The sequence below is a fragment of the Diceros bicornis genome, chromosome 10, assembly GCF_020826845.1.
Source record: "Diceros bicornis minor isolate mBicDic1 chromosome 10, mDicBic1.mat.cur, whole genome shotgun sequence".
Classification (NCBI taxonomy): Eukaryota; Metazoa; Chordata; class Mammalia; order Perissodactyla; family Rhinocerotidae; genus Diceros; species Diceros bicornis.
The window spans coordinates 78862055-78889237 of NC_080749.1; the positions used below are offsets into that span (position 1 = coordinate 78862055).

A 27183-nucleotide genomic window follows, 5' to 3' on the forward strand; every position below is an offset into this window, starting at 1 on the left:
GATCAGGGCGTGCACCTACGCACCGCTTCTCCGGCCAGGCTGAGGCCTCGTCCCACATACAGCAACTAGAATGATGTGCAACTATGACATACAACTATCTACTGGGGCTTTGGGAGAAAAATAAATAAATAAATAAAATTATTTAAAAAAAAAAAAGAAGAAGAAGAAAAGAAGAAAAAAAAAAATAAACAAACCTACCCATACTAAGCTATTGCTTGCACCCTCATTTGCTATGTCCCAAGCATCTTTAAGTCTTCCTTCAATTATCCACAAGACTCTCAAAAAAATACAAATAAAGACCTAATTTTGACCTTACTGGTTCTCTAATTACCATATTCTCCCCCTCTCCTCTCCACTGATCAGCTTATACTCCTTCCATTTCTTTATCATATGTACTTGAGGCACATCTTTGCCAGGTGGCACGAAAGAATGGCCAGAAAGTGGGATCTAACATCAAGTAAAAACTGTGTATATCTAAAATTACACTTTACATTGGGCCAGCCCCGGGGCTTAGCGGCTAAGTGCGCGCACTCTGCTGCTGGCGGCCCTGGGTCGGATCCCGGGAGTGCACCGACGCACCGCTTCTCTGGCCATCCTGAGGCCGCGTCCCACATACAGCAACTAGAAGGATGTGCAGCTATGACATACAACTATCTACTGGGGCTTTGGGGGGAAAAAAAAAATAAATAAAATTATAAAATTATACTTTACAAGCTCTTAAATCTCTCATAAAATGTGGTATATTTTATTTTGTGTCTAAAACTGTATAGTACCTATGAATAATGTATAAAATATAGCATTGAACAGATGGCCGTTTCTTCAACTGAGCATCAGATGACATAGTTGGCTTCTAAACAGAAGGGGCCATTTTAAATGAAAAATACAATCATTATCTTTAAAGATGCTCACGTTCTCACACTGTGAGAGGCACGTGGGAAATAAGCCTAACTGAAGGAAAAGATTTACATTTCCCAAACTAATACACACTGGGACGTTGCTCACTGAGAAAAAAGGTATACACTATTTAAATTATCTCCCTTTTTTTTTTTTTTAAAGATTTTATTTATTCATTTTTTTCCCCCCAAAGCCCCAGTAGACAGTCGCATGTCATAGGTTCACATCCTTCTAGTTGCTGTACGTGGGACTCGGCCTCGCGTTGGACAGAGAAGCGGTGCCTTGGGGCGCGCCCGGGATCCGAACCCAGGCCGCCAGCATCAGAGCGCGCGCACTTAACCGCTAAGCCACGGAGCCGGCCCCCTTCTTTTTTTTTTTTTAAAGGAGCCTGTATAGTTGAATTTGTGTAAGTTAAAGCCACTTTCCTGACTCAAAGTCTTTCTAACCTATTTCACATTGTTTTATCCTCCAGTCTTGAAACTGACTCAAGATACTCATGACAGTCCCCACAAATGCACTGACCCTTTTTTTTCTTAACCTCCTTGGTCCTCTGTATCATTCACTAATCTTTTAAAAACCCTCCTCTGAAATGATTCCTCCACTTGGCTTCTATGACATTATGCTGGTCCCCTGGCTACTGCTGGCCGTTACTCCACCTCCTCTTCCCAGTCCTCACCCTCCCCAACACTCCACCCACAGGCATGCCTCAGGCTGAGGACTTGGCCTTCTCTTTACACCAGAAAAACAGACCATTTCTGGATGAAAGGCTGCTGATCCACAGAACAGGAAAAAATTTCACATCAACAAAAAGCCATGTGAGTACAAAGTAATGTAGCTGAGATCATGTTGGTTTTATATTGAAACATAAGAATTCTCTACCTGCTTTTAAATGACTATTAAACTACAAAACGAGAAACGAAGAAAAAGGAAGAAAAGGAAAAAGAACAAGAGATGGTCATCATGTATGGCTAGTGACTCTAATAATTAAAAATTGGAGCTTATATTTTATGTCTTTATTTTCATTTTTATAATAATTCGTCTTGTATTTTACACAACAACTGGTCTGCAACATATTGGAAATTTTAAAATAAAATTCCTCGTTGCCTAATGATAGCTTCTCATCAGGCTATTATCTGATCATATCTGACCAATCTATTTTCTTTCTTTTTTTTTTTTTGTGAGGAAGATCAGCCTGAGCTAACATCTGTTGCCAATCCTTTTTTGCTGAGGAAGACTGGCCCTGTGCTAACATCTGTGCCCATCTTCCTCTACTTTATATGGGATGCCACCATAGTGCGGCTTGACACGCAGTGTATCAGTCCGTGCCCGGGATCTGAACCTGAGAACCCCAGCCCGCCAAAGCAGAGCGCATGAACTTAACCACTATGCCACCAGGCCAGCCGCCTAACCAATCTATTTTCAATTTCCCTACAGTCATCTCTTTCTCCAACCTGGAGGAAATCCTCACTGTCCTTTCTACTGGGTATTTCTACCTTTGTTCTTCTGTTTGCATTTATTTACTCATCCTGGACATGTTCTCTGTATTTTACAAAGCCTTCCACTCTAACCCATCCTCTATTTCTAGTCCTTTATCTTGGTTAGCCCAATTATATTTAATCATCATTTATACTCAGAGTCATATATGATTTTCCAGCAGATGATTAAGTTATTTAAAAAAAAATTAAGGTAGTCTATTTTATTGATATATTTAGATGTAAACACAATTAGCAATAATACTTAATGAATGAAAGAAACTTTTTTTTTTTTTGAGGAAGATCAGCCCTGAGCCAACATCTGCCAATGCTCCTCTTTCTGCTGAGGAAGACCGGCCCTGGGCTAACATCCATGCCCATCTTCCTCCACTTTATATGGAATGCCGCCACAGCATGGCTTGACAAGCGGTGCAGCGATGCGAGCCTGGGATCCGAACTGGCAAACCCCGGGCCACTGTAGCGGAACGCGAGCCACTTAACTGCTTGCGCCACCGGGCTGGCCCCCCAAAGAAACTCTTTAAAGAGCATCATAACTAAACACAGGTCCTAACTGAACACAGATTTTGGAAAATATGGACAGTCCCAAATTATCCAGAAAACTATCTTTTCATGACTGTATATTTTTTTCAGATGTGACGACAGAAACGCACAATATAACAATATTTACAGATATAAGACACATCCTCGTAGTGATGTGCATGTTGATTATCCACTCGGATAACTTCTACTTGATTACTCCTCTGGGGTTCCACTCTTCTTTTCACTATTAGTTCTCCCCTTTGTGCAGTGTTCTTTACCCTGCTTCACTGTCTTAGGGTTTCATTTTGGTCTTGCTGTTTATCTGATTTTTCCTCTAATAATTACATTAGGACTTCTCTGGTTTCTCAGAGATCCTACACAGAATTCAGTCATTTTTACAGATCAAAAAACTTTTCTTTTTCTTTTTTCGTTTTTTGTGAGGAGGATCGGCCCTGAGCTAACATCTGCCAATCCTTCTCTTCTTGCTGAGGAAGACTGGCCCTGGGCTAACATCCACGCCCATCTTCCTCCACTTTACATGGGATGCTGCCACAGCATGGCTTGACAAGAGGTGCGTCGGAACGCATGGGGATCCGAACCGGCGAACCCTGGGCCGCCACAGTGGAGCACGTGCACTCAACTGCTTGCGCCACGGGGCTGGCCCGAAAAAAAAAAAAACTTTTAATTTCTTGATGTAGGTAATAAACACTAAGAAACATACCAATTAATATAAGTTATTGTATGTACCATGCTAGGTTCAAAATTAATGATGTGTTTAATATTACACTTGTCAGAAAAAGTGAAGCCTGCAAATGATTAAATCATATTATGTTCAGAAACACAGGTCTTATAATTACTTCTTATATGTCCCACATCAGTGTCAACACTTAATAAGAGTGACTTTCACTTGACCTTGAATGTTTACATGGTCATCGGCTAGACTGACTGCATAAAGACATACCACTTAAGAAACACATGTAGGTGTTTTATAATTATAGATTATAAGCCCTCTTACACATTACATTTTACCAGGTAGTTAATTATTATTCCCTTGCTCTTGACTTTTTGGTATTTCCAAACCTTCACATATGGACCTCCTTAATTTTCAAAGTGCTTTCACACGTTATTTCCTTTCCTCAAAGCATTCAAAATTGACGACCCCTTGGACCACAGAATCCCAAATATAGTGCCATCTGAATTTCCTTTTTTTTTTTTGTGAGGAAGATCAGCCCTGAGCTAACATCCATGCTAATCCTCCTCTTTGTGCTGAGGAAGACCGGCTCTGAGCTAACATCTATTGCCAATCCTCCTCCTTTTTTTTCCCCCAAAGCCCCAGTAGATAGTTGTATGTCATAGTTGCACATCCTTCCAGTTGCTGTATGTGGAAAGTGGCCTCAGCATGACCAGAGAAGCGGTGCCTCGGTGCGCGCCCAGGATCTGAACCCGGGCCACCACTATGGGAGTGTGCGCACTTAACCGCTAAGTCACGGGGCCGGCCCTGAATTTCTTAAAAGAATTAAATTGTCAGTTTAGTTTTTTTTTTTTTTTTTTAATTTATTTATTTTTCCCCCAAAGCCCCAGTAGATAGTTGTATGTCATAGCTGCACATCCTTCTAGTTGCTGTATGTGGGACGAGGCCTCGGCATGGCCGGAGAAGCAGTGCGTCAGTGCGCGCCCGGGATCCGAACCAGGGCCGCCAGTAGCGGAGCACACGCACTTAACCGCTAAGCCACAGGGCCGGCCCTGACAGTTTAGTTTTAATGTTAAATGTAATTTGTTATAGTCTAGTTCTCTGAAAATCAGTAATTCTTGTGTAATTGGATAACTTAGGTAAAAAAAACGTTAGAACAGCCTATTCCTAACAATTTTATATAAACAGTTTTCTATAAAACAAATCACATTTTTCTATCCACAGTGTAAAACTCTTATTCAATAAATTCAGAATATCTCTGTGTGACTGAAGTGGCTCATTTACTCAACAAACATTTGTTAAGAACCTATGCCAGATCTTGTGGGAAGAAAATGAAGACAGGGTTCCTACTCTGAGAAGCTTACAACCTAGATGAGAATAGAAGATATGTGAGCATGACATACTAATGACTTTAAATATGCTTGATAATATAAAATAATATAATATAAAATGACATCCCTCAGCATTGGATGATACATGTGGGGAATGCGGCTAAATACACCTTCTTAGAAAGGGTGAATAAAGATTATAGAAATCAGAAAAGCAACATACCTAATTTAGTCATCTTTTCAGAGTGTTTTCTATTCTGAAAAGAATAAACTTTATTCCCACCATCTGTAGCAGAGCCATTTTTCAAGGATTCTGAAAGAGAAAATGCAACATGCATTTAGGATAAATGGGTAAAGTTAATTAACAAGAAAAAAAGGAAAATTTTACCTAAGAACTTAAGATTTGTTCCCCTCACTGTCTTGCATAAAGGTTTAACAACACGTATATATATATAAAATATTTTAAAACATACAACAGGCTATGATACTGTTTATATAAATTTTAAAACACTGAAAACATTATTATTCACAAATACACGAAAATATACATAAAAATACACACACAAAAAAAAGGCCACTAGGGCCGGCCCCGTGGCTTAGCGGTTAAGTGCGTGCGCTCCACTGCTGGCGGTCCGGGGTTCGGATCCCGGGCGCGCACCGATGCACCGATTCTCCGGCCATGCTGAGGCCGCGTCCCACACACAGCAACTAGAAGGATGTGCAACTACGACATACAACTATCTACTGGGGCTTTGGGGGGGAAAAAAATAAATAAATAAAGTTAAAAAAAAAAAAAAAAAAAACACTAAAAATACCTCTCCAGACTAGAGGGACATGCACTCAATTCACGAGGGTAGGTGCCCCTGAGGAGGGTGGACAGAAGGGACTTGATTAGTTGTTTCCTTCTTGAAGCAAAAGTGCCAAGTACCATTGTTAACTGAGGTTGAGATTTAAACATTGTTACACAGCAGAAGCTCTCTTACTCTCAATTAAGACCTTGACTTAATTTCATTCTTCAGACTTCCCTTTAGATAACAACTGCTACATACCACATACTGGACACTCATGGCTAGAAGCCTACTCTCTAGCACAGCAATTCTCAAAGTGTGGTCTGGGGGTTTCTGAGGTCCCTGAGGCCAAAACTATTCCATAATAACACCAAGACATTGTTTGACTTTCTGACTCTCAAACACCAGTGTATAGCAAGGTATTCCAGAGACTACACGATGGGTGATGACATCACCACCCTCTCGGCTAATGGAATGTGTAAAGCAGATATGAAAATCCAGCTGTCCTCTATTAAGCCAGAGATTTGCAAAAATATAGAACAATGCCCTCTTCACTAATTTTTTTTGGAAACAACTGTTTTTCATTTAAATTATGTATAATTTACATTAACATGTAATGGGTTTATTATTGTTATTACAAACAGTGCCAAACTTTTCCAAAGTCCATGTTCACTCTCCTTATTTAAGACTTCCCGTTGATCTGTATATGGAATAACACTTGGTATTATCCAAACTCCTTAATCTTTGCCAATGTAGTGGGTATAAAATGAATCTCATGGGGAGACATGTTTTAATTTGTCCTTCCCTAATCACTAATGATGTTGAACATCTTTTCACATGTTTCATATTTCCAGAAGAAGAAATACCTTCCCTATCCTGTGACTTTTCTTTTCACTTCTTTATGGTGTCATTTGATGAAGAGAAGTACTGAACTTAATAGACTTTATATTTTAGAGCAGTTTTAGGTTCACAGCCAACTTGAGCGGAAGGTACAGAGATTTCCCATATACCTCCTGCTCCCACATACGCACAACCTCCCCCACTATCAACATCCCACACCAGAATGGTATATTTGTCACAAGTGATGAACCTACACTGACACATCATTATCACCCAAAGTCCACAGCTTATATTGGGGTTCACTCTTGGTGTTGTACATTCTACAAGTTTTGACAAAAGTATGATGACATGTATCCACCATTATAGTATCATACAGAATAGTTTCACTGCCCTAAATCCTGTGTGTGCCATCCATTCATCCCTCCCTTCTCCTGACCCTTAGCAACCACTGATTTTTTTACTGTCTCCATAGTTTTGCCTTTTCCGGAATGTCATATAGTTAGGATTATACAGATGCAGCCTTTTCAGATGGCTTCTTGCACTTAGTAATATGCATTTAAGGCTCCTCCAAGTCTTTTCACGGCTTGATAGCTTATTATTATTATTTTTTAGCACTGAACAATAGTGTGCTGTCTGGGTATATCACAGTTTATTTATGCATGTTTGACTTCTTGGTTGCTTCCAAGCCTTGGCAGTTATTAACAAAGCTGCTGTAAACATCTGTGTGCAGGCTTTTGGGTGGACATAAGTTTTCAACTCATTTGAGTAAATACGAAGAGCACAATTGCTAGGTCATATGGTAAGAATATGTTTAGTTTGTAAGAAACTGCCAAACTGTCTTCCAAAGAACTATACCACTTTGCATTTCCACAGCAATAAATGAGACCTACTGTTGCTCCACATCTTTGCCAGCATTTGGTGTTGTCAATGTTTTGGATTTTGGCCATTCTTTTTTTGTGTGTGTGTGCGAAGAAGATCAGCCCTGAGCTAACATCCATGCCAATCCTCCTCTTTTTGCTGAGGAAGATTGGCCCTGGGCTAACATCCGTGCTCATCTTCCTCCACTTTATGTGGGATGCCGCCACAGCATGGCCTGACAAGCGGTGCGTTGGTGCGCGCCCGGGATCTGAACCCAGGCCGCCAGCAGCAGAGCGAGAGCACTTAACTGCTATGCCATGGGGCCGGCCCCTTGGCCATTCTAATAGGTGTGTAGTGGTATCTCATTGTTGTTTTAATTTGCAATTCCCTAATAACATATAATGTTCAGCATCTTTTCATATGCATATTTGCCATCTGTATATATCCTTTGGTGAGATGTACAGGTCCTCTGCCCATTTTTTAATTAACTGGGCTCCTTGTTTTCTTATTGTTGAGTTTTAAGAGTTTTTTGTATATTTTGAATAATAGTTCTTTAACAGGTATGTCTTTTGCAAATATTTTTCCTAGTCTGTGTTTGTCCTCTTGAGAAGCACTGAATTTTAATTCGTTGAATTTGTCAATCTTTTCTTTTGATTATACATTTTTAAAGAAATTCTGTATCAAGATCAAAACCATATTCTCTTACATTTTCTTGTGTAAAAGCATTTAAAATTTGCTTTTCATATGTAAATCTTTAATTAAGGTAATTAAGTTGTTTATGATGGGAGTTAGGGATCCAATTTCAATTTTTCATAAGGATATTCAATTGTTCCAACACCAGTTCATCCTTAGCCTAGTGATCTGCAATGCTACCTCTATTATATATCTAGTTTCCACATATGCATGAGTCTGTTTATGGAGAACTTGTTACCGCAATTACATAATTTAATTAAATGTTTGGCACACAGGCAAAATATGAATTTAAAAATATCAAGTAGTTTCTATATAAACTGAATTAAATGCTTTAGAAAGACTTGATAAACTTTATTAATTAAAACAATTGGTTTCAGGGCCAGCCCGATGGCGCAAGTGGTTGAGTGCGCGCACTCCGCTGCGCCGACCCGGGGTTCGCTGGTTTGGATCCCGGGCGAGTACCGACGCACTGCTTGGCAAGCCATGCTGTGGTGGCATCCCATGTAAAGTGGAGGAAGATGGGCACGTGTGTTAGCCCAGGGCCAGTCTTCCTCAGCAAAAAAAGAGGAGGATTGGCAGATTTAGCACAGAGCTGATCTCCTCATAAAAAAATAATAATAATAATAAAAAAAATAAAAAAACAACTGGTTTCAAATTAGGCAGATGAGAAACCATAAAAAATTTAAGAAAAAATTGGAAAAAACAAAAAAGCACCCTACACTCAGATTGCATCAAGTGTCTTTAAATGATCAATCTAATGGAAGGAAATAAAGCCTGAAATCCTAGATGATGCATTATGGATATACTGTCTAAAAAAAAACCTCAAAAACCCAAAGGTGGTGCTGTTCTTTAACCAGCTGATCTCTGGCAAACTTATATTCAAAGAAAAGACTCTGATATATATATATATTTATATGTAAAACAAAACGTTTAGAGTATATAAATTATTTTTATGATTCCCTGGTTCTGATATTTTGATTGATTGACCAACTAACAGTGGTTCTAATCATACTGGCCAAGAGGGCTTTACTCTAATATATATATAAAACTTTTTAATAGTTTTCAAATTACTCAAAATACTCAATATCAAAAAATTGTGAATATACAACTCACAGAAGAAATTAAAGTGGCTAATAAATATAATAAAAAATGTTTAATGCTGATGAGGGATCTTAATACTAGCTGATAAAACCCTCCTAGGAAGCAATTTGGTAATATGTATGTCTTATAAAGTTCATACACTTTCACCAGTAATTCCACTTTTAGGAGTCTCTTATGAAGAAATTAGAGATCTAAAAAAAGATTTATATCCGAGGGTAATCACTACTGCATTAGTTACAATAATAAAAAGTTAGAAACAATTAAAAAGTCTAATAGAGAAACTATATATTACTTACAGATTAAAATGCAATATTTACTCAGTTATTAAAGTTCTTTTTGTTCAGAGAGTAATCTTTAAGAATTTAACAATACATAAAATTTAAAAAGAAATAACACTACAACTTCACACCCCCTTGATGGCCATTATCAAAAACAACAGAAAACAAGTGCTAATGAGGATGCAGAGAAATTGGAACCCTTGTGCACTGTTGGTGGAAATGTAAATTGGTGTAGCTGCTGTGGAAAATAGTATGAAGAGTCCTCAAAAAATTAAAAATAGAATTACCTATGATCCAGCAATTCCACTCTGGGAATATACACAAAAGAACTCAAATTGGGGTCTCAAAAAGGTATTTGTACACCCATGTTCATAGCAGCATTATTCACAATAGCCAAAAGGTCAAAGCAGCCCAAAGCCCACTGCCAGATGAATGGATAAACAAAACATGGTATACAGATACATACAACACAATATTATTCAGCCTCAAAAAGGAAGGAAATTCTGACACATGCTACAACATGGATGAACCTTGAGGACAAGCTAAGTGAAATAAGGCAGACACAAAAAGACTAACAGTGTATGATTTCACCTACATGAGGTACCTAGAGTGGTCAAATTCAGAGAAAGAAAGTAAAATGGTGGTTGCCGGCGTTTGGCGGGAAGGGAGACTGGGGAGTTGTTTAATTGGGTATAGAACTTCAGTTTTGTAAGATGAAAACAGTTCTGGAGATTGGTTGCAAAACAATGTGAATGTCCTTAATACTGAACTATACACTTAAAAATAGTTAAGATGGTAAATTTTGTATGTACAATTTACCAGTATTTTTAAAAATAGATTTAATTATTTAACCACAATTAAAAATTTGATATGGTCCTTAAGTTCAAAAGTGGAACTATGAATACTAAATTAAAAATACTAGAAGTGGACCACATATTTTTCTCAGAATTTTCTAGCAGCCAACTTTTAAAGAATCAATTATAGAATCACACCGATCATAAGATTAAAAAAAAAAAAAACTGTTCAAGAGAAGCATCAATATGACAAATTGCTCTGGAGGACATCTATCTAATTATTTTGGGAGATCTTTGGGAATCTCTTCTATTTAATGCCTCAGATCTCCTAGCACCTCCATGCAATGAGTTTTCTCCAGACTAGATGGATTAATAGACTACGAGAACTATGCCAGGTATGTCAAGATGTGTATTGCTAGTAAGAAGCAGCTTACACTTCAACAGTATGTAAAGAGATTAATAAATAAAGTATTTAAAGATCCTTGTTGAAAAGTTATTTTTCTCTTTTAACTATTCCTAAAGATTCTTTGTCAAATGTCCCTCTGTTGTAAAAATAAAGCTTGTGTTCTGTTTATAATAAAAGATTAGCCAGAAGCTTATGTCCAGTATCTCAAACAAGGTTAAAGAAGACTGTGACAGATGTCACCATTTCTTCCCTGAAGAAAACATTAAAAGCAAACTCTCCTTCCTATACCTCGTCTGGAACACTCTCCACTCCTATACACATTTTGGCAGACAAGAAAAAACAAACCAAAACAGGAGAGTCCTGTTTGCAAGACTTAACAGTAAGTTATGGGTTCCTCTGTTGTACATGCCCACGGTCAAATGAACAGCTCCTTTCCTGGACTCAAAGACTGCTGACACAAGGTCACGTGTGTGCATGCACGTACAGACAGACAGCAGATCCACACCAAACTGTTACCAGTTCCATGTTCTCTAAAGCACACATTCTCAACAGGAACAATATTGCTCCTAATGGATGAAAATGGCTCTTAGTGGGAGGAGGGGGAGTGTGAACAACATCTTAGACATTATAAGACATTACATTATTACCCTCCAAGGGGTTATAGTGCATAAACAGACAAACAGTATATATGTAGTACTAAAATTTCATGGATGGAGGTGATTAGGAGAAAATGCCTAAAATGGCTCCTTAGGGGATAACAATGAAAATAAAGTTGAGAAACACTGCTCTAAGGCAAAGTTTCCCAACAAGTGTGCAGAAATTAAAGGTAGGGGTTACAGGTGTGCTGAGTACTGATCCTCTCCACCTTTGAGAAAGCCAGTCAGGGCCTGCAGAGGGGGTGGGAATAAGGCTCAGAAGCCCTAGGGCATTCGTCCCTGGTCTGGAGTATTCTTCCTTTATTCCAGTGTGCCTCCAAATATCATTTGCTGTGGGTGCTAATACATGAAAAACGTTGGAAGCACTGAGTTTCTACTACAAGTATGTATTACTTTTACAATAAGAAATGATTTTGAAGAAAACATTTTTTTTAAAATATTGTTTTCAATCTCTTTACTTAGGTGTAGCATAATAGGTACTCAAAAATCCAAAGTTCTATTCAGAATATGCCCTAGAATTGTCAACTGTCTAGTTGGGGACACTTTTAAGAGAATCCACCCTGCCCACTAAGTCTATTAAGGGACAATGGTCATTTTTTGGTATCATGTCATTTAACACTGGGAACTAAACCAAACACATTGTGACTCAAGAAATGATAAGAAGATCAGAAGTAGTCATGATGGCCATTTATAAGCCAAGTATGAGAGAGTAAGAAACACATACATGAGGGAGATAAGAAGCACAGAGAGAACAGACCGGATGCACAGAGATGACATGAGGGAGACTAGGAGATCCATGAGAGCAAAGTCGCTCAGTTTTAATGTGGTCCCAGTTCCAATGCCCCCAGTGCCCAACAATACTGATTTCGTTCCTTGGTCTTTATTTTTTTAAGTCAACTTGAGCAGACCTGTGCTCTTTGTACCCTAATCTAAATCTGTGCTCTTTGAGCCCTATAGTATAATATAATTCAAGCCTAAAAAATTTTATGTATCACCTGGCAAGAATCTGGCTTAGGTGTAAAAAAACACAACACTAGCATGGCTAGGTTGGGATGACATTACTTCTTGAAATGCTCCAACCATTTCTGTAAAGAAGATCAAGGTAATAATGAAGTGACTTGCTTTATGAAATTATTTCAAATTAGTTAAAAATATAAATATCTTAAAAAATAACTTCAGAGTGGTTGGTTTGTAGAATTTGTCTTTCTAAAAATAATTAAATGCAGGACTGGTTGTTTGTAAAATAAAGAACTGCAGAGAAAAAAACCTGTAGTCGAAACTCAGTGCTTCCAACCTTTCCAACTACAGAGAAAAAACTTGAAGCAATGCTACTCTGATGAGAAATAATACAGCACATCAGAAGAAAAGAGTTCTGGAGATGGATGGTGGTGATGGCAGCACAACATTATGAATGTATTTAATACAATTAAACTGTATACCTAAAAATGGGAAAGATGGTAAATTTTATGTTATGTGTATTTTACAATTAAAAAATTGGAAAAAAAAAATATAGCACACCACTGCTTAACCTACCAAACTATTTTATGCATTCTGCAAAGTGATTCTGCCCGCTAGCAAAAATATGAGTTTACATTTCCCCCCCAAATACCTTGAACATCTCGTCCTAAAACTTCCACATAGTTCTGATCTTTTAATACTTCCTGGTCATCTTCCTCCAAGTCATGTTCCGGCTTCTTTATTATTTTCTTTGTGTTGACCAAAAGCTGAGCTCGCTCCTTTTTCAATTTAGCTCCTATATGAACATCCAAAGAATTAGAACTTGACAGAATCAGAACATTATAAATTCTATAAAAAGAATTTATAGGGCCGGCCCCGTGGCTTAGTGGTTAAGTGCACGTGCTCTGCTGCCGGCGGCCCGGGTTCGGATCCCGGGTGCGCACTGATGCACCGCTCCTCCGGCCATGCTGAGGCCGTGTCCCACATACAGCAACTAGAAGGATGTGCAGCTATGACAGACAACTATCTACTGGGGCTTTGGGGGAAAAATAAATAAATAAAATCTTAAAAAAAAAAAAAAAGAATTTATAAATTCCTTCTAAACATTACATTTAAATAAGTAAACAAACTGTACTACTTATACTGTCATTACTTAGAAGCTGGAAAAAAATTTCATGTTTTCTCTTTGATTAAAGTACAGACCACTCTTCCACAGTTTATATAACTTAGTTCAAAAAAAAAAAAAAAAACCTTGGGCCAGCCCCGTGGCTTAGCTGTTAAGTGCGCGCGTTCCACTGCTGATGGCACGGGTTCGGATCCCGGACGCGCACCGATGCACTGCTTCTCCGGCCATGCTGAGGTCACGTGCCACATACAGCAACTAGAAGGATGTGCAACTATGACGTACAACTATCTACTGGGGCTTTGGGGGGGAAAGTAAATAAATACATAAAATTAAAAAAAAAAAAAAACCTCGAAAGTGTATATTTTGGGGGGCCAAAATAACTACACATTTTAGTTACAATGGGTAGTTACCACTTAGCACTACTATTGGGCATTTCATATTATTATTATTTTCTTAAAATATTTTATTTATTTTTTTGTGAGGAAGATCAGCCCTGAGCTAACATCCATGCCAATCCTCCTCTTTTTTTTTCCCCCAAAGCCCCAGTAGATAGTTGTATGTCATAGTTGCACACCCTTCTAGTTGCTGTATGTGGGACGTGGCCTCAGCATGGCCAGAGAAGTGGTGCATCGGTGCGCGCCCGGCATCCAAACCCGGGCCACCAGTAGCGGAGTGCAAGCACTTAACCGCTAAGCCATGGGGCCGGCCCCTGAGCATTTCATATTAGATGAGGCTTTATTTACTTTTTTTTCCGCTGAGGAAGATTCGCCCTGAGCTAACATCTGTTGCCAATCTTCCTCTTTTTGCTGAGGAAGATTTGCCCTGAACCAACATCTGCGCCAATCTTCCTCTATTTTGTATGTGGGTCACTGCCACAGCATGGCCACTACCAAGTGCTGTAGGTCTGGGCCCGGAACCAAGCCCAGGCCGCCAAAGTGGAGCATGCTGAACTTAACCACTACATCACTGGGCCAGCCCCTGAGGCTTTATTGTTTTTAATTTTCAATAAAGTTTGAATGGAGTAAACTAAAAATTAAAGTAATTTTTATTTGATTTGATTTAGATCAAATTTGATCTAGATCAAATACTTTGTGCTATATTTTCAAAACAGGTTAATATAATTTAAAAAGTGAAATAATTCATAACCACTACATAAGCATCTCTTCAATTGCATAATCACTCAGTACCTCCTTCTCTATCAAGAATGTGATTAAGAACATCATCATCTCCCACAAACTGAACCTCCAGCATCCTGTCTTCCTTTAATTCCAGTTTACTCATCATTGCCAACCTAAACAAAAGCAAAAAAGCACTCAAAAGTGATGAAAATTTCACATCAACAGCCAAATAAATTAAACATTCACATAATGAATACATCTATTTGTACAACATTTTTAAAAGTCTTTTAAGTATGAAATATATATTATGCATTACAGTAGTCCCCCCTTATCCGTTGTTTTATTTTCCACGGTTTCAGTCATCCAAGGTCAACTGTAGCCCAAAAATATTAAATGGAAAATTCCAGAAATAAACAATTCATAAGTTTTAAATTGTACGCCATTCCGAACAGTTTGATGAAACCTCATGCCCTCCCATTCCCTTCTGCCCAGGACGTGAATCATTCCTTTGTCCAGCATATTGCTTGTTAGTCTCTTAGTATCCCTCCTGGTTATCAGATCGACTGTCGTGCAGTGCTTGTGTTCAAGTAACCTTTGTCTAATTAATAATGGCCTCAAAGTGTAAGAGTAGTTTTGCTGGCAATTCGAAGATGCCAAAGAGAAGTTATTATTGTTAATCTGTTACTATGTCTAATTTATAAATTAAATCTCATCATAGGTATGTATTAAAAAAACCAACATATATAGGGTTGAGAACTACCTTTGGTTTCAGGCATCCCCTGGGGGTCTTGGAATGTATCCCCTACAGATGGGGGGAACTACTGCATTGTATTAATATTATGTTTTTGATAATAGGTAACAATCCTTCATCTGAAAAATGGAAGAAGTATCTGAAATTTAGAAAAAGCCAAATCCAATCAAGCCAACTAAAATGTAACAACAGGAAAACAATTCTGCCTGTAAAGAAAGCTCTAACTTTCTTTACAATCTACAGAATAACGACATTAACAGCAACGGGGTGGTCAGTACAAGAGAGTTTAGAAAAGGGGCGGCCAAACACAGAATAATGGATTGGTGGATTTTAATACCTGTTCACTAGAAAGATACAGTCCATGGAGGGGAAGTCTGTACTCCACTGGGGAACCACGCCTGCATCAAATAATCCTCAAGCACCTCCTTCTACTATTACTGCCTGCCTGCAAAAGAACCTGACAACTATGAACACGGCTTCCTAGGTATCCTGGTAACTAACCAGTGAGCATAAATCCTTCCAATACTTTACAGTCAGTTCTTCACCGCACAAACTTCAGAGTTAAGCAGGCAAAAGCTAGATCAACTCTGGCTACTCTGACAAAACTTAGTTTCAGAACTTATAATGTTGGGCCGGCCCGTGGCTTAGTGGTTAAGTGCACGGGCTCTGCTACTGGCAGCCCGGGTTCGGATCCCGGGCGTGCACTGACACACCGCTTCTCTGGCCATGCTGAGGCCGCGTCCCACATACAGCAACTAGAAGGATGCGCAACTACGATGTACAACTATCTACTGGGGCTTTGGGGAAAAAAAGGAGGAGGATTGGCAATAGATGTTAGCCCATCTTCCTCAGCAAAAAGAGGAGGATTAGCATGGATGTTAGCTCAGGGCTGATCTTCCTCGCAAAAAAAAAAAAAAAGAACTTATAATGCTAACTGCCTGAAACTAATTAATGATGATTCCAACTAGCTGCTAGCTAATCAGCTTACCCAAAAATTGAATTTTTTTCTCTTCTTGCTCTTATAAATCCTCTTTTTGCCTTTTCTCCTGACAAGAGGAACTAGTGACTGTGCCCCTCATGAGTCAGTTATTTGCATGCAGTTAACTTACTAAATGTTGCCAAGTTTTCTTTTCTAACTAGCACACTTAAATAAGTTGTCTCAGTTTTCAGTTACCTTTAAAGGTACTACACATTCTGCAGCTGGAAAATTCAGGTACAGTCACCTGTAATTGGAAAAAGAATTCAGTCAGGGTCAGCCAACAGGAAAATGAAAGCAACCAAAGTTCATGAGTTTTAACAAACAAGATAAATAGATGGGGGGAGGGAGGAGGGTGAAAGAGGTGATTAGGCACATGTGTGTGGTGATAGATTGTAACTAGTCTTTGGGTGGTGAACCTGATGTAATCTACACAGAAATCGAAATATAATGATGTACACCGGAAATTTATATAATGTTATAAACCAGTGTTACTGCAATAAAAAAAAATTAAAAAGATAAACAGATAAATGCAGTTCTTACAAAACCAAAGTCATTACAATGGCAGAGTAAAGCCCCAGAAACAGATCTGGACTGGGGGTGCAGGTAGCGGGAGGGAGGAGGCCAAAATTTGAGCACTTACTATGTGCTAGACAGTTTTGAATATTCTACATGTACTCTTATTTAATCCTCACAACAACTCTATTAGGTTTATGCTTTGTTATAAAGATAATACTCCATCTATAATTTATCTGACCATTGCCAGTAGAACATGTCCTTTGGGCCATACTGCTTATTATGGGAAATTTGGGTGTATCAGAGAAAAAGTTTAATGCATCTACATGACATTTGTATAAAAGAAAGAAACTTATGATTTCTTTATATCTGTATAAAATGAAGGTTTTTGAGAGGCTGTCAGGCACTGTATTAGGCACTTTTTATGTATACCAGATCATTAAATCCTCAGATTCTTTGAGGTAGTTAAAAATACATATAATTCCCCCAATTTATAGATGAGTAAACTGAGGTTAAATATTAAATTACCCAAATTCACAAAATTAGAAAGTGTGCTAGCGCTGAAACCCAGTTGACTGATTTCCAAAGTCCCTGATCATTCTATAACACCACACACTTCTGCCATTAAACATAAATCTGTTATCCCAAATGTTTGTTTTACCTCTAGAAACTATTTATAATATGCCTAATCATTTTCCCACATGGCAGTTCAAATACCCAAAGACTTCTGTGGTTCTTCTAGATTTCCACCTCATTAGGTTAAACATCACTAGTTCTATCATGAATACTTTTAAGAGCATGGCCAGATTCAGCATAACCTACCTTATTTTAAATTAGGTACTGCTGTGTTCTACAAAGGATTTGAAGCAGTGACAATAAGCAAATGCAATAAAACAAATGATAAACTATAAATACTAATAGGGAGTCTGGATCAGGAAAAATATAAAGAAAAGTAGAAAATAAAATCATACAAAGAATTTTGGCTCTGAGCTTCCTGGCAATCAAAGTGAAAAAGGAATCAAGGTCAGTTACATAATTCTCATTAGCAAAAGTCTAGTAGTTGCTTCAGGGGGAAAAAATATTTTCAAAGAAAATTTAAAACAAATATTCTACACAATTGAATATTGTGCTAGGCAATTTCCCCATGGTATTTTACATAGGACTTGCCTGGAGAGAGGCAGTCTTACTCTTGTTTGTAGCCGAATGCATTTATAAGCAATTTGCTTTCTAGATTTTAAGGCATCTTATTACATAGTACAGAATCACCAAATTGAAGACAATTCTACAAAGACCTTGAAAGAAACCTCTCCTTCCCTCTTCTCCAACAATTTCTGAAAAAAAAAAAACATACCCACCACAGAATAAAATGCAAATATCTAGTGACCATTTACACCTCAAGGCACTGTCTTGGGTGCTTACTTTTAAGTGGACTCCTTTCAAGAAGTTAACAGTAAGGCAATACAGCAGCACCAAATGAGTATTAACAGCAACACAATCTCCTTTGAAAGCAAATAAAGGATTTGCTGCAATTTTTAAAAACACAATCTTTTAAAAAAAGGTGGCACATATTAGTGGTTAAGCACCAATTTCAATACCAGATAAACAGGAGTTCTGATCTTAACTCCACACTTACAACTGTGTGACAATGGGCAAAGCTGTGACGATTAAATGACATCATGCGGCTGGCATATGAAAATGCTAATAAATTGTTCCCTGATACAGGTATTTTCACTTTAAACTTCAACTTAACCATGCAGATCTCTTGTACATCTCTATATCCCATCTAACATCTCACAGAAAAAGTGCTCAATAAATGATGAATGAATGACGTCAATTTACTATGCAGGGCCATTAATACACAAAGGCGTAGGGCCATGCTTTTTTTTTTTTTTTTTTTTTTGGTGAGGAATATTGTCCCTGAGCTAACCTCTACGCCCATCTTCCTCTATTTTGTATGTGGGATGCTGCCACCCCATGGCTTGATGAGCGGTGTAGGTCTGTGTCCAAGGATCAGAACCAGCGAACTCCGGGCAACCAAAGCAGAGCGCGCGACCTTAACTGCTATGCCACCAGGCGGCCCCATTATGCTATTCGTTTTTTTTTCAGATTGTAATTTAACTAGGGAAGGTGTGATGGTTCGAGTAGGATTTCAGTTGTAACACGAAAAGTAATGCGTCAACATCCTTTCAATTAAGAAGCTCCACCAGAAGAGCCTGGTTTGTCAACAGCCACGACCGGGCACTGCCCCAGGGTGACTGCTCAGTTGGCAGGATTCACTGGGTGCTTCCAGGCTGGGACGGCACTGCCGGGTCCTCCTCGGTGGTAGTTCTGGGACGAGACCTCTTCCTCCTCGGCCATCACTGGACCTGCCCCTCTCCCGGGACTCCTTCCTCACGGATTTTCACGGTTCTCTCTTTACAAGCACCAGGCTCCTGAGGCCGGAAACATACGCTGGCAACAGGCGTCCCCAGCGCGAAAAGCCTACCACCGCTGGACAGACAGACGGACGGTCTCGCACAGGGAGCCTCTCACCCCAACAAGGGTTTACGGACTTCGGCCTGGGCCTCGCGCCGCTGACCGGCTGGCTGCGCTGCGGAGCCGGGGGTCAGCCCGGGAAGGGCCGAGAGGGAGGCGCAGCGCCCCTGCCGCAGGCCGCACGCGCTACCCCGGCCGGCGGGGCGCGCCTGGACTCACCTCGCGCGCCCGAGCTGAGCAGGACAGGGAGGCGGGCGGCCCGGCCGCCCCACCACGCACCGCCAGCTCTCCGCCCGCGGGGCTCCGGCCCCCTCGCTGAATGGCCGCCGCAGGGAAGGCGCCTTCAGCACGGCGGGAAAGGCCAAATTCTAGACGTCGGCGCCTGAGCAGGGTCGCAGGGTCGCAAGGTGGCAGGGGAGCGCCGAGGCGCGGGGGATGGGAGGCCTGCGTGCTGCACACCGAATCTCCCGCCCTGCTCAGGGGCGGAGCCCCGATACACCAATGGGAAGCGGAGTCGGCCGAGAGCGACGGTTCTGCCGGCCAGTCGGCGTAGGGCTGGAGGCCCCGCCCACCAAGAAGCCTGAGAAAAACGAATCCCTAAGCGCTGGGTTCTCGCCCTTTCCTTTCGTCTTTCCGTTTCCGGTGAAGGGAGAAGGAAGTGTTGATTAGACCTGAGGAAACTTGCAGAGGTGCGGCGCTCTGAGCGGTTCCTGTCTCTGGAGGCAATCTTAAAAGTGTTTATCGGTTTCTCTAGATACCTTCTTTTGAGGAAAAGGATAATGGGAATGAATTCGCAGTTTTTTTTTAAAACTTTACCTCGTTTGGCTGAAAGGTAGGATCCTGTGCATCTCAAGGGTTTGGGGTAGGGAGGAGGAGAGAAGTCCTCTCTAAAAAAGAGAATTAGGGCTGGCCAATGAATATGGACATAGGATCAGACTGCTAATAGGATGAAGACACAGAGAAACTAGAATTAATAGACTTAGAAGGAAATAATGAGGAAGAAAAGGAATGAATCTGCTGGGGAAACAGTGTAATCCTCTAACAATACTATTTCATTTGGATTTATTCATTCATTCTGATGAATACATGAAAAGCAATAGGATGTGTTGGAGTATATGAGGAAGCCATTTGCTGTGAAACTAATTCGGCCTGACCTGTTTTTCCAGAAAGGCCTGATGTGGCCTGTTGAGCATGCTTTGTACGTCTTCTTTAAACATTTACAATGTCCCAAGAACAAGAATGATGCCCTTAAGATAGGGATGTTGCCTCCCCCATATCAGCATTCCTTTAAGGGTAAACATTCTTCCCAGAAACTAAGGATTAATTACTGACCTGCTTTAACTCATCCCATGGCCACTGACCTGCTGACCACCGACTTGCTGTGCTCACCTTGTGACCACTGACCTGCTGTGTTAGCAGAGCATCTCGTGACAGTAAAAGAGATGTTCCTGCCGTATGTGATGTATATTTTTTGTTCTAAGACAGTATATAACCACTCTGTACACCCCACTTCTGTAGAGAGCTTCCTTCCTTGGTGGAAAAGTTCTCCTGGGCTCAAGTCCTCAAATTGGCTCATAATAAATGCATCCCAGTTTTGATTTATAGATTATTTTTATTTTTGTGTGTGTGAGGAAGATCAGCCCTGAGCTAACGTCCAATGCCAATCCTCCATCTTTTTGCTGAGGAGGACTGGCCCTGGGCTAACATCCATGCCCATCTTCCTCTACTTTATATGGGACACCGCCACAGCATGGCTTGACAAGTGGTGCATCGGTGCGTGCCTGGGATCCGAACCTGAGAACCCTTGGGCCACCAAAGCAGAGCACACGCACTTAACTGCGACGCCACCAGGCCGGGCCTTGATTTATAGATTGATTATGGATTATTTGTGTTGACAATTCAAAACCACAGAGTGCCCAGTGTACCAGATAATAAGGATACACAGATAATAAGGAACGAGCCAAACACGATCGCTGCCCCCACAGTAGATACTATAGGGGAAGATAACAGACGATATTGAGAAAAACGCTACCATATGGAAGTCCAGTGTTTATTGGACCATGTGGTAGGAGTATCTAATTAAAGGACAAAAGGAGTCAGGGACAATTTTCTTGCAGGAAGATACTTAAAATGAAAGCTGAGGATTGAGTAGATTTAAGCCAGGGCACAGAGGAGGGGTAAAATTTTCCACGTAGAAGGCCCAAATCAATATAGCAGGTGCATAAACTGCCAACAGGCAAGTGCCAAAGTTGGGTGTCTTGTCATGAAGGGCTAGTTTGGCCCTTAGGGCACTAGTCAGATTTGTATTGAAAGATCACTTGGATAAAGGAGGTAAGAGTGGGAGCAGAGAGAAGGAAGAGATGGAATCACAGCATTTTGGAAGCTGCTTAGGAAATCCAATTGAGAAACTGAAATGATGGTAGCCTGGATACCTCAATATTCCATTTTGGTTAGCAAGGTTCAAGAGAACAAAAGAGAAAGGCAATTTTCTCTACATTGGAAATAAAAAAAGAATCTGAGGGGTAAGTAGAGAGAATAAACAATTAAGTGCTCAAAGAGTTCTTAAAAATTTGAAGATCTAGGAATATTGAATAGATATTCAACTAATACGTTCTTTATGTTTCTATGATGTAAACTCTCTTCATTTCTCTCTAAAATCTTCAATAGTCTTCTACAGACTCAGAGGTCTTGGTGTGAGAGGTGGGTTTTGATTTTGTTTTTATAGTGTATGTGTGGAAAAGAGAGGAAAGGGCTGAGTTTTCCTTTTAAATTGATAGGATAGATAAAAACAGAGCTATACCATTCAGAATGGAGATCCAGAATTTAGGGGTGGCAGGAAGTTGAAGCTAGAGACAACCATAAAACAGCAACTTCCCCAGGTATTCACAGAAATTTTGGGTAGAACATTAGACTTCTTCATAGGGAAAGAGAGGACCAAGTTAACTTTTGTACATCTTAAGGGGGTAGAGACACCAGCAGCTAATTGGGTCGTAGTTTGAAATTGAGGGCCTGGCTTTAAAAGTTTCTAATATAATCGGATTAAACATGGTGAATTGAACACTCTCTTGAAATGCCGCTAAAATAACAATCAAAAAAATTTTTTTTTAAGTATAAACATACAATTAAAAGAACAGGCAAGGAGGTGAGATAAGTTAACAAAATTTTGGAAGCTGTGTGGTGATTTAGGCAAAGCAGAGTAAGCTGAAACCCAGGCCTACAAAGGAGGACGTGAACAAGAAGCCTGTTCCTGTCACAGAACTCCAAGTAGTCTCAGGAATTAGTCCATAGGAACCTCTGAAGTCAGAAGAGCAGTATGGGGCTGAGAACTGGAGGACTGGTTCAAGTCTGAAACAAGGAACAATTAGATCCCAAATCTGTCCTACTTAGTGGAAGACCAGGAGTTTACTAGGTGAACCAGAGGATCTAGACTCAACACAGCAGACTAAGAATGACAAGCCATACTGAAATTGGTGGAGTGGTGCAATTGGACAGATTATGTAAGACTAGGAACCTTTTCTTGTTTGGCTCCTAGAACACTGATAAATAGTTATATATCCCCTAGTTGTTAAATGTAAACACTTCCTCTCCAGGCAGACTAATCAGAAGACAGGAGGCCTCAAATGAAAAAGCCAGTTCACCTGTTGGATCCACATTCAAACCTACTAGCTGATAAGCCCTGTCCCTGCAGGCAGAGTTTCCAATCAATTTTAGCATCACCAAACTTCTGAATAAAGCCTCAACTATGAAAGAGACAAAAGAAAATAGACCAGGAGCAAACAGACCATGGAAAACCCAGAAGAAAATTTATTCCAAACTGGTATTAAAAAAATCTATGAGATAAAGATTTTATATCTATAAAACAAGGAATATAAAAAGAAATGTGTCATCAAGTTTAAAGGAAAAATAATTCTTAAAGTTTTAATTAATTTTTTTTTTTTGTGAGGAAGATCAGCCCTGAGCTAACATCCATCGCCAATCTTCCTCCATTTTTTTTCCCAAAGCCCCAGCAGATAGTTGTATGTCATAGTTGCACATCCTTCTAGTTGCTGTACATGGCATGCGGCCTCAGCATGGCCCGAAAAGCGGTGAGTCGGTGCACGCCCCGGATCTGAACCTGGGCCGCCAGTAGCGGAGCGCGCGCACTTAACCGCTAAGCCACAGGGCCGGCCCCATAATTAATTTTTAAATAGTAGATTGCAACGTCAAGATATCAGCTGCACATTTTTCTTCACCAATGATCTCATCTGTCAGCACAATAAAGAAAATCAGGATGTCTTGTATATTTCTTCCTCAGAGAGATGACTGAGTTAAAAAAAGCAAAATCATTTTTTCAAGTTTATTTTTATTATTTTTGTGAGGAGATCAGCCCTGTGCTAACATCTGCCAATCCTCCTCCTTTTTTACTGAGGAAGACTGGCCCTGGGCTAACATCCGTGCCCATCTTCCGCCACTTTATATGGGACGCTGCCACAGCATGGCTTGACAAGCAGTGCGTGGTGCGCACCCGAGATCTGAACCGGCGAACCCCGGGCCACCGCAGCGGAACGCACGCACTTAACCGCTTGCACCACCTGGCTGGCCTCTATTTTTATATTTAAACAAGGTTTTTTACCCAAACCGTATTTTATATGATCAAATTCAAGAATATCAGTTTATATATTCCAAATTGAAATAAATCTAAATAGCCGCATAGATGTCAGTAAGACATCTAGATCAAACAATCAGGACCAGGTAGGTCTTAAGGACAAGAGATATTTGCATTGGTTGCTGAATTTGGGAAACTCAACTTTTGTCTTTATGGCCAGTATCACAAAAAGCTTTATATAAGTGCTATTGCTGCTTTAAAAAATCCATTTTATCTCTGGGCCTTTTTCTTTTAACAGTTCAGTTTATTCAATTAACTTTGAGCATGTACCTGTACCAGGGACACAGTGTCCAGGTTACGTCCCTTACCCTTAAGGAACTTGGATTCTATCTGGGTAGAAAGAATCAGATAATTTCAATACAATAAGGTATTAAGTGCAAAGAGAGAATCTACTGAGAACTACTAGGACAACTATCACTTTGCTCAGCCTGATGGAGGTGGGTGGGTAAGGGGGCCAGGTAGCAGAGGAAAGGCCAATCCAACTGCCAACCCTAGAGAAGAGGCGGTGGGGAAGGGAGATCAGGAAGAGACTATGGCAATACAAACTGGTTGTGGTAATACAAAGCAGCTTGGTGTTACTTAAACCTTAAGTGCAAGTAAGAATGATAGGAGATGCAGTGGGAGAAATAAGTCTCAGGCAAAGGAACATAGAATTTATCCTCTATGATGGTGCCACTAAATAATTGTAACCAGGGGACTGATAGATGTTTTCTATCAATCACTAAGGAAGATAAATTTGAGAGGAACAAGGGATCTAGTTAGGAGGCTATGGAAGCAGTCCGGATATGAAGATGAAGACATGAGTTTGAGCTGTAGTAGTAAAAGTGGAAAAGATGGATATGCAAAAAAAAAAAAAAAAAAAAAAAGGCAAAGTCAGCAGGATTTGGAGACTGGATATAAAGGTAAGGGAGAGGGAAGATATAATTCCCAGGTTTCCGGCTTGGTTGCCTGGGTATCAGTTCCAAGAGGGCAGTGAGAAAGAGATTACAGAGAGGGAAAGGGTAGGAGAACTGAGTTTAGCTTGGGGCGTCTTGACTTTGAAGTGCCTGAGGGATATCCAATTATCCTGCAAACAGTTGGATATGAGTTTGAAATGCATTCAAGAGGTCAAGGCCTACAGATAGAGATGTAGGGGTAATCAGCATATAGATTAAAGCCACAGGGGGAAAAATGAGAATTGCCCAGGGACGTTGAGTGAAATAAGAAATTGAGATACCTCATCTTCTGAGACAGACAGCAAGGGGATGAGAATAGTTGTAGATATAGTTGTTCTTTGAAGTGGCAGAGGAGAACAGGAAATCAGGATATTCTAGCATGATGGCCTCCATTTTATGGAAGAAGAGTTGAGGCTGCTGAGAAAGCGGTACTTAAAGTGATGAAGCTCTGGAACAGAAACTGAAGGGAATGATAAAGGGGCAGGCCAAGAAGTACAAGGACCTCCAAGTGTTGAGGGCTTAAGGTTGGAGCCAGTGAAGTCGTTGTATTGATGCCTGCAGTGCTCAGTGGCCTGAGTATGGGAATAGAGAAGGCAGACTGCAGCACTGATATGGATGATTTTTTAAAAATATGTATGGAATGGATTAATATCTCTTTCTTATATTGTCAGTTACTGTTTTATATATTTCTCTAGGCAAAAATTCTTAATGAGTCAGTCGTTCTAAAACAAAGAAGGAAAGCCTAGATATGAATGCCAAAGATTGTTACACAATTAAGGAGTTTCCAATGCTGATTGCAAGAGAGAATTACCTGGGGTTCTTTTAAAACTACTGATGCCAGATCCCAATCCCAGCAAGTCTGAATGTGACCTGGTCAACAGAATTAAAAAAAATTTTTCCAAGGCCGGCCCGGTGGTATAGTGGTTAAGTTTGTGGCTCTCACTTCAGCGGCCCGGGGTCTGCAGGTTCGGATCCTGGGAGTGGCCTACGCAGTGGTTATCAAGCCATGCTGTGGCAGGTGTCCCACATATAAAGTAGAGAAAGACTGGCATGGATGTTAGCCCAGGGCCAATCTTCCTCAACAAAAAAAGAGGAGGATTGGCAACAGATGTTGGCTCAGGGCTAATCTTCCTCAGCAAAAAAAGAAAAAAAAATTTCCCAGATTATTTTAATGTGCAGTTAGGGTTGACAACCACTGAGCCAGGGAGAATGAAAAACTAGCAATAAAAATTTTTGTCACAGCCAGCCCTGGTGGCCTAGTGATTAAGTTCGGCATGCTCCCCTTTGGCAGCCTGGGTTCAGTTCTCGGGTGGGGACCTCACCACTCATCTGTCAGTGGCCATGCTGTGGTGGTGGCTCACATACAAAAAGAGGAAGATTGGTGGCAGATGTTAGTCCAGGGCGAATCTTCCTCAGCAAAAATAAAAAAAAAGAAAGAAAAATTTGTCAGATATGAAACGACTAGATGCTATGCATTAAATACACACTTGATAAGGATATAATAGGTCTAGGATGTCAGTGGCAGATGTCTCAGCAAATAATTTCTGCCCAGAGACTTTTTTAAGATATCAATTTGATTTCAATTATGCTCAGGAGAAAGAAAAAGTGATTACTTCTATCTGCACATCTAGGAATTAAAGAGAATATGGTAGCCAGAACTCACTTTATCTCCAGGATTTTCTTGTACCAGGGCTGATGAGGCTCACTCTCATAAAGCACACACAAATTAGGAGTGAAAGATTTGGCAGAGTAAACCTTAAAAAATGCACACATAGTAATTCAAATTCTGGGAAACTAGCTTTAGAATATAATCTTCAATAAAGAAACAGTTTACAGTGTGCACAAAGCCATTATTTGTAACAGTTGTTAAATGTCTATAGATTTCTTAAAATCCTGTGATTATTTTACTTTGAGGAAATGGGGAAAGCCTATGTTTGGGGAATTCCCTACTGAATATTGGAGAGAATAAAAAATACTCTTATAGCGTTTTTAGTTATACAATGATTCAGAACTTAAGTTTGTACTGGTCCGCATGACCTGGCCATAAAAAACGTTTTCATTCCTAATGTATATTAGACATTGTTCCCTAAGATAAAGTGCCAAAAGTGACTGGCCCTTCAAGTGAGTTTTAAAAGTCAGTTCCACCCCTTTCTGATGTAACATCTTGAACAAAACTAAGGCTGAACAAAACAAAATTACTATGGATTACATCCATCCTATTTGGATTATGACCCAGAGCCAGATTAGATGTTTAGAGGCCCTAAACACAAAAGACTATTTCTACCCTCTCTCCTGTAGTTTAAAATAACATTAAATCACAAAATAATTGCAAGTCCAACAAAATT

General features: G+C 40.0%; 1 protein-coding gene across 5 annotated transcripts in view; it reads right to left on the bottom strand.

The window, feature by feature from the left end:
• ORC2 (origin recognition complex subunit 2) overlaps window positions 1–19491 on the bottom strand; it is a 50789-nt gene extending 31298 nt beyond the window's left edge. For 3 of the 5 annotated variants that reach the window (XM_058549564.1, XM_058549566.1, XM_058549562.1), the window contains exons 1-5: window positions 19478–19491; window positions 16466–16514; window positions 14610–14713; window positions 12949–13092; window positions 5149–5238 (exon numbers count right to left, since the gene is read on the bottom strand). In XM_058549564.1, the coding sequence (XP_058405547.1) occupies window positions 5149–5238; window positions 12949–13092; window positions 14610–14706 (331 nt within the window). In that variant the 5' untranslated portion in view covers window positions 14707–14713; window positions 16466–16514; window positions 19478–19491. Of the gene's footprint in view, window positions 1–5148; window positions 5239–12948; window positions 13093–14609; window positions 14714–16465; window positions 16515–17950; window positions 18115–19315; window positions 19458–19477 lie in introns of those variants that run through there. The other 2 variants (XM_058549565.1, XM_058549563.1) reach the window with 2 other exon arrangements.
• Between the last annotated feature and the right edge of the window lie 7692 nt (window positions 19492–27183).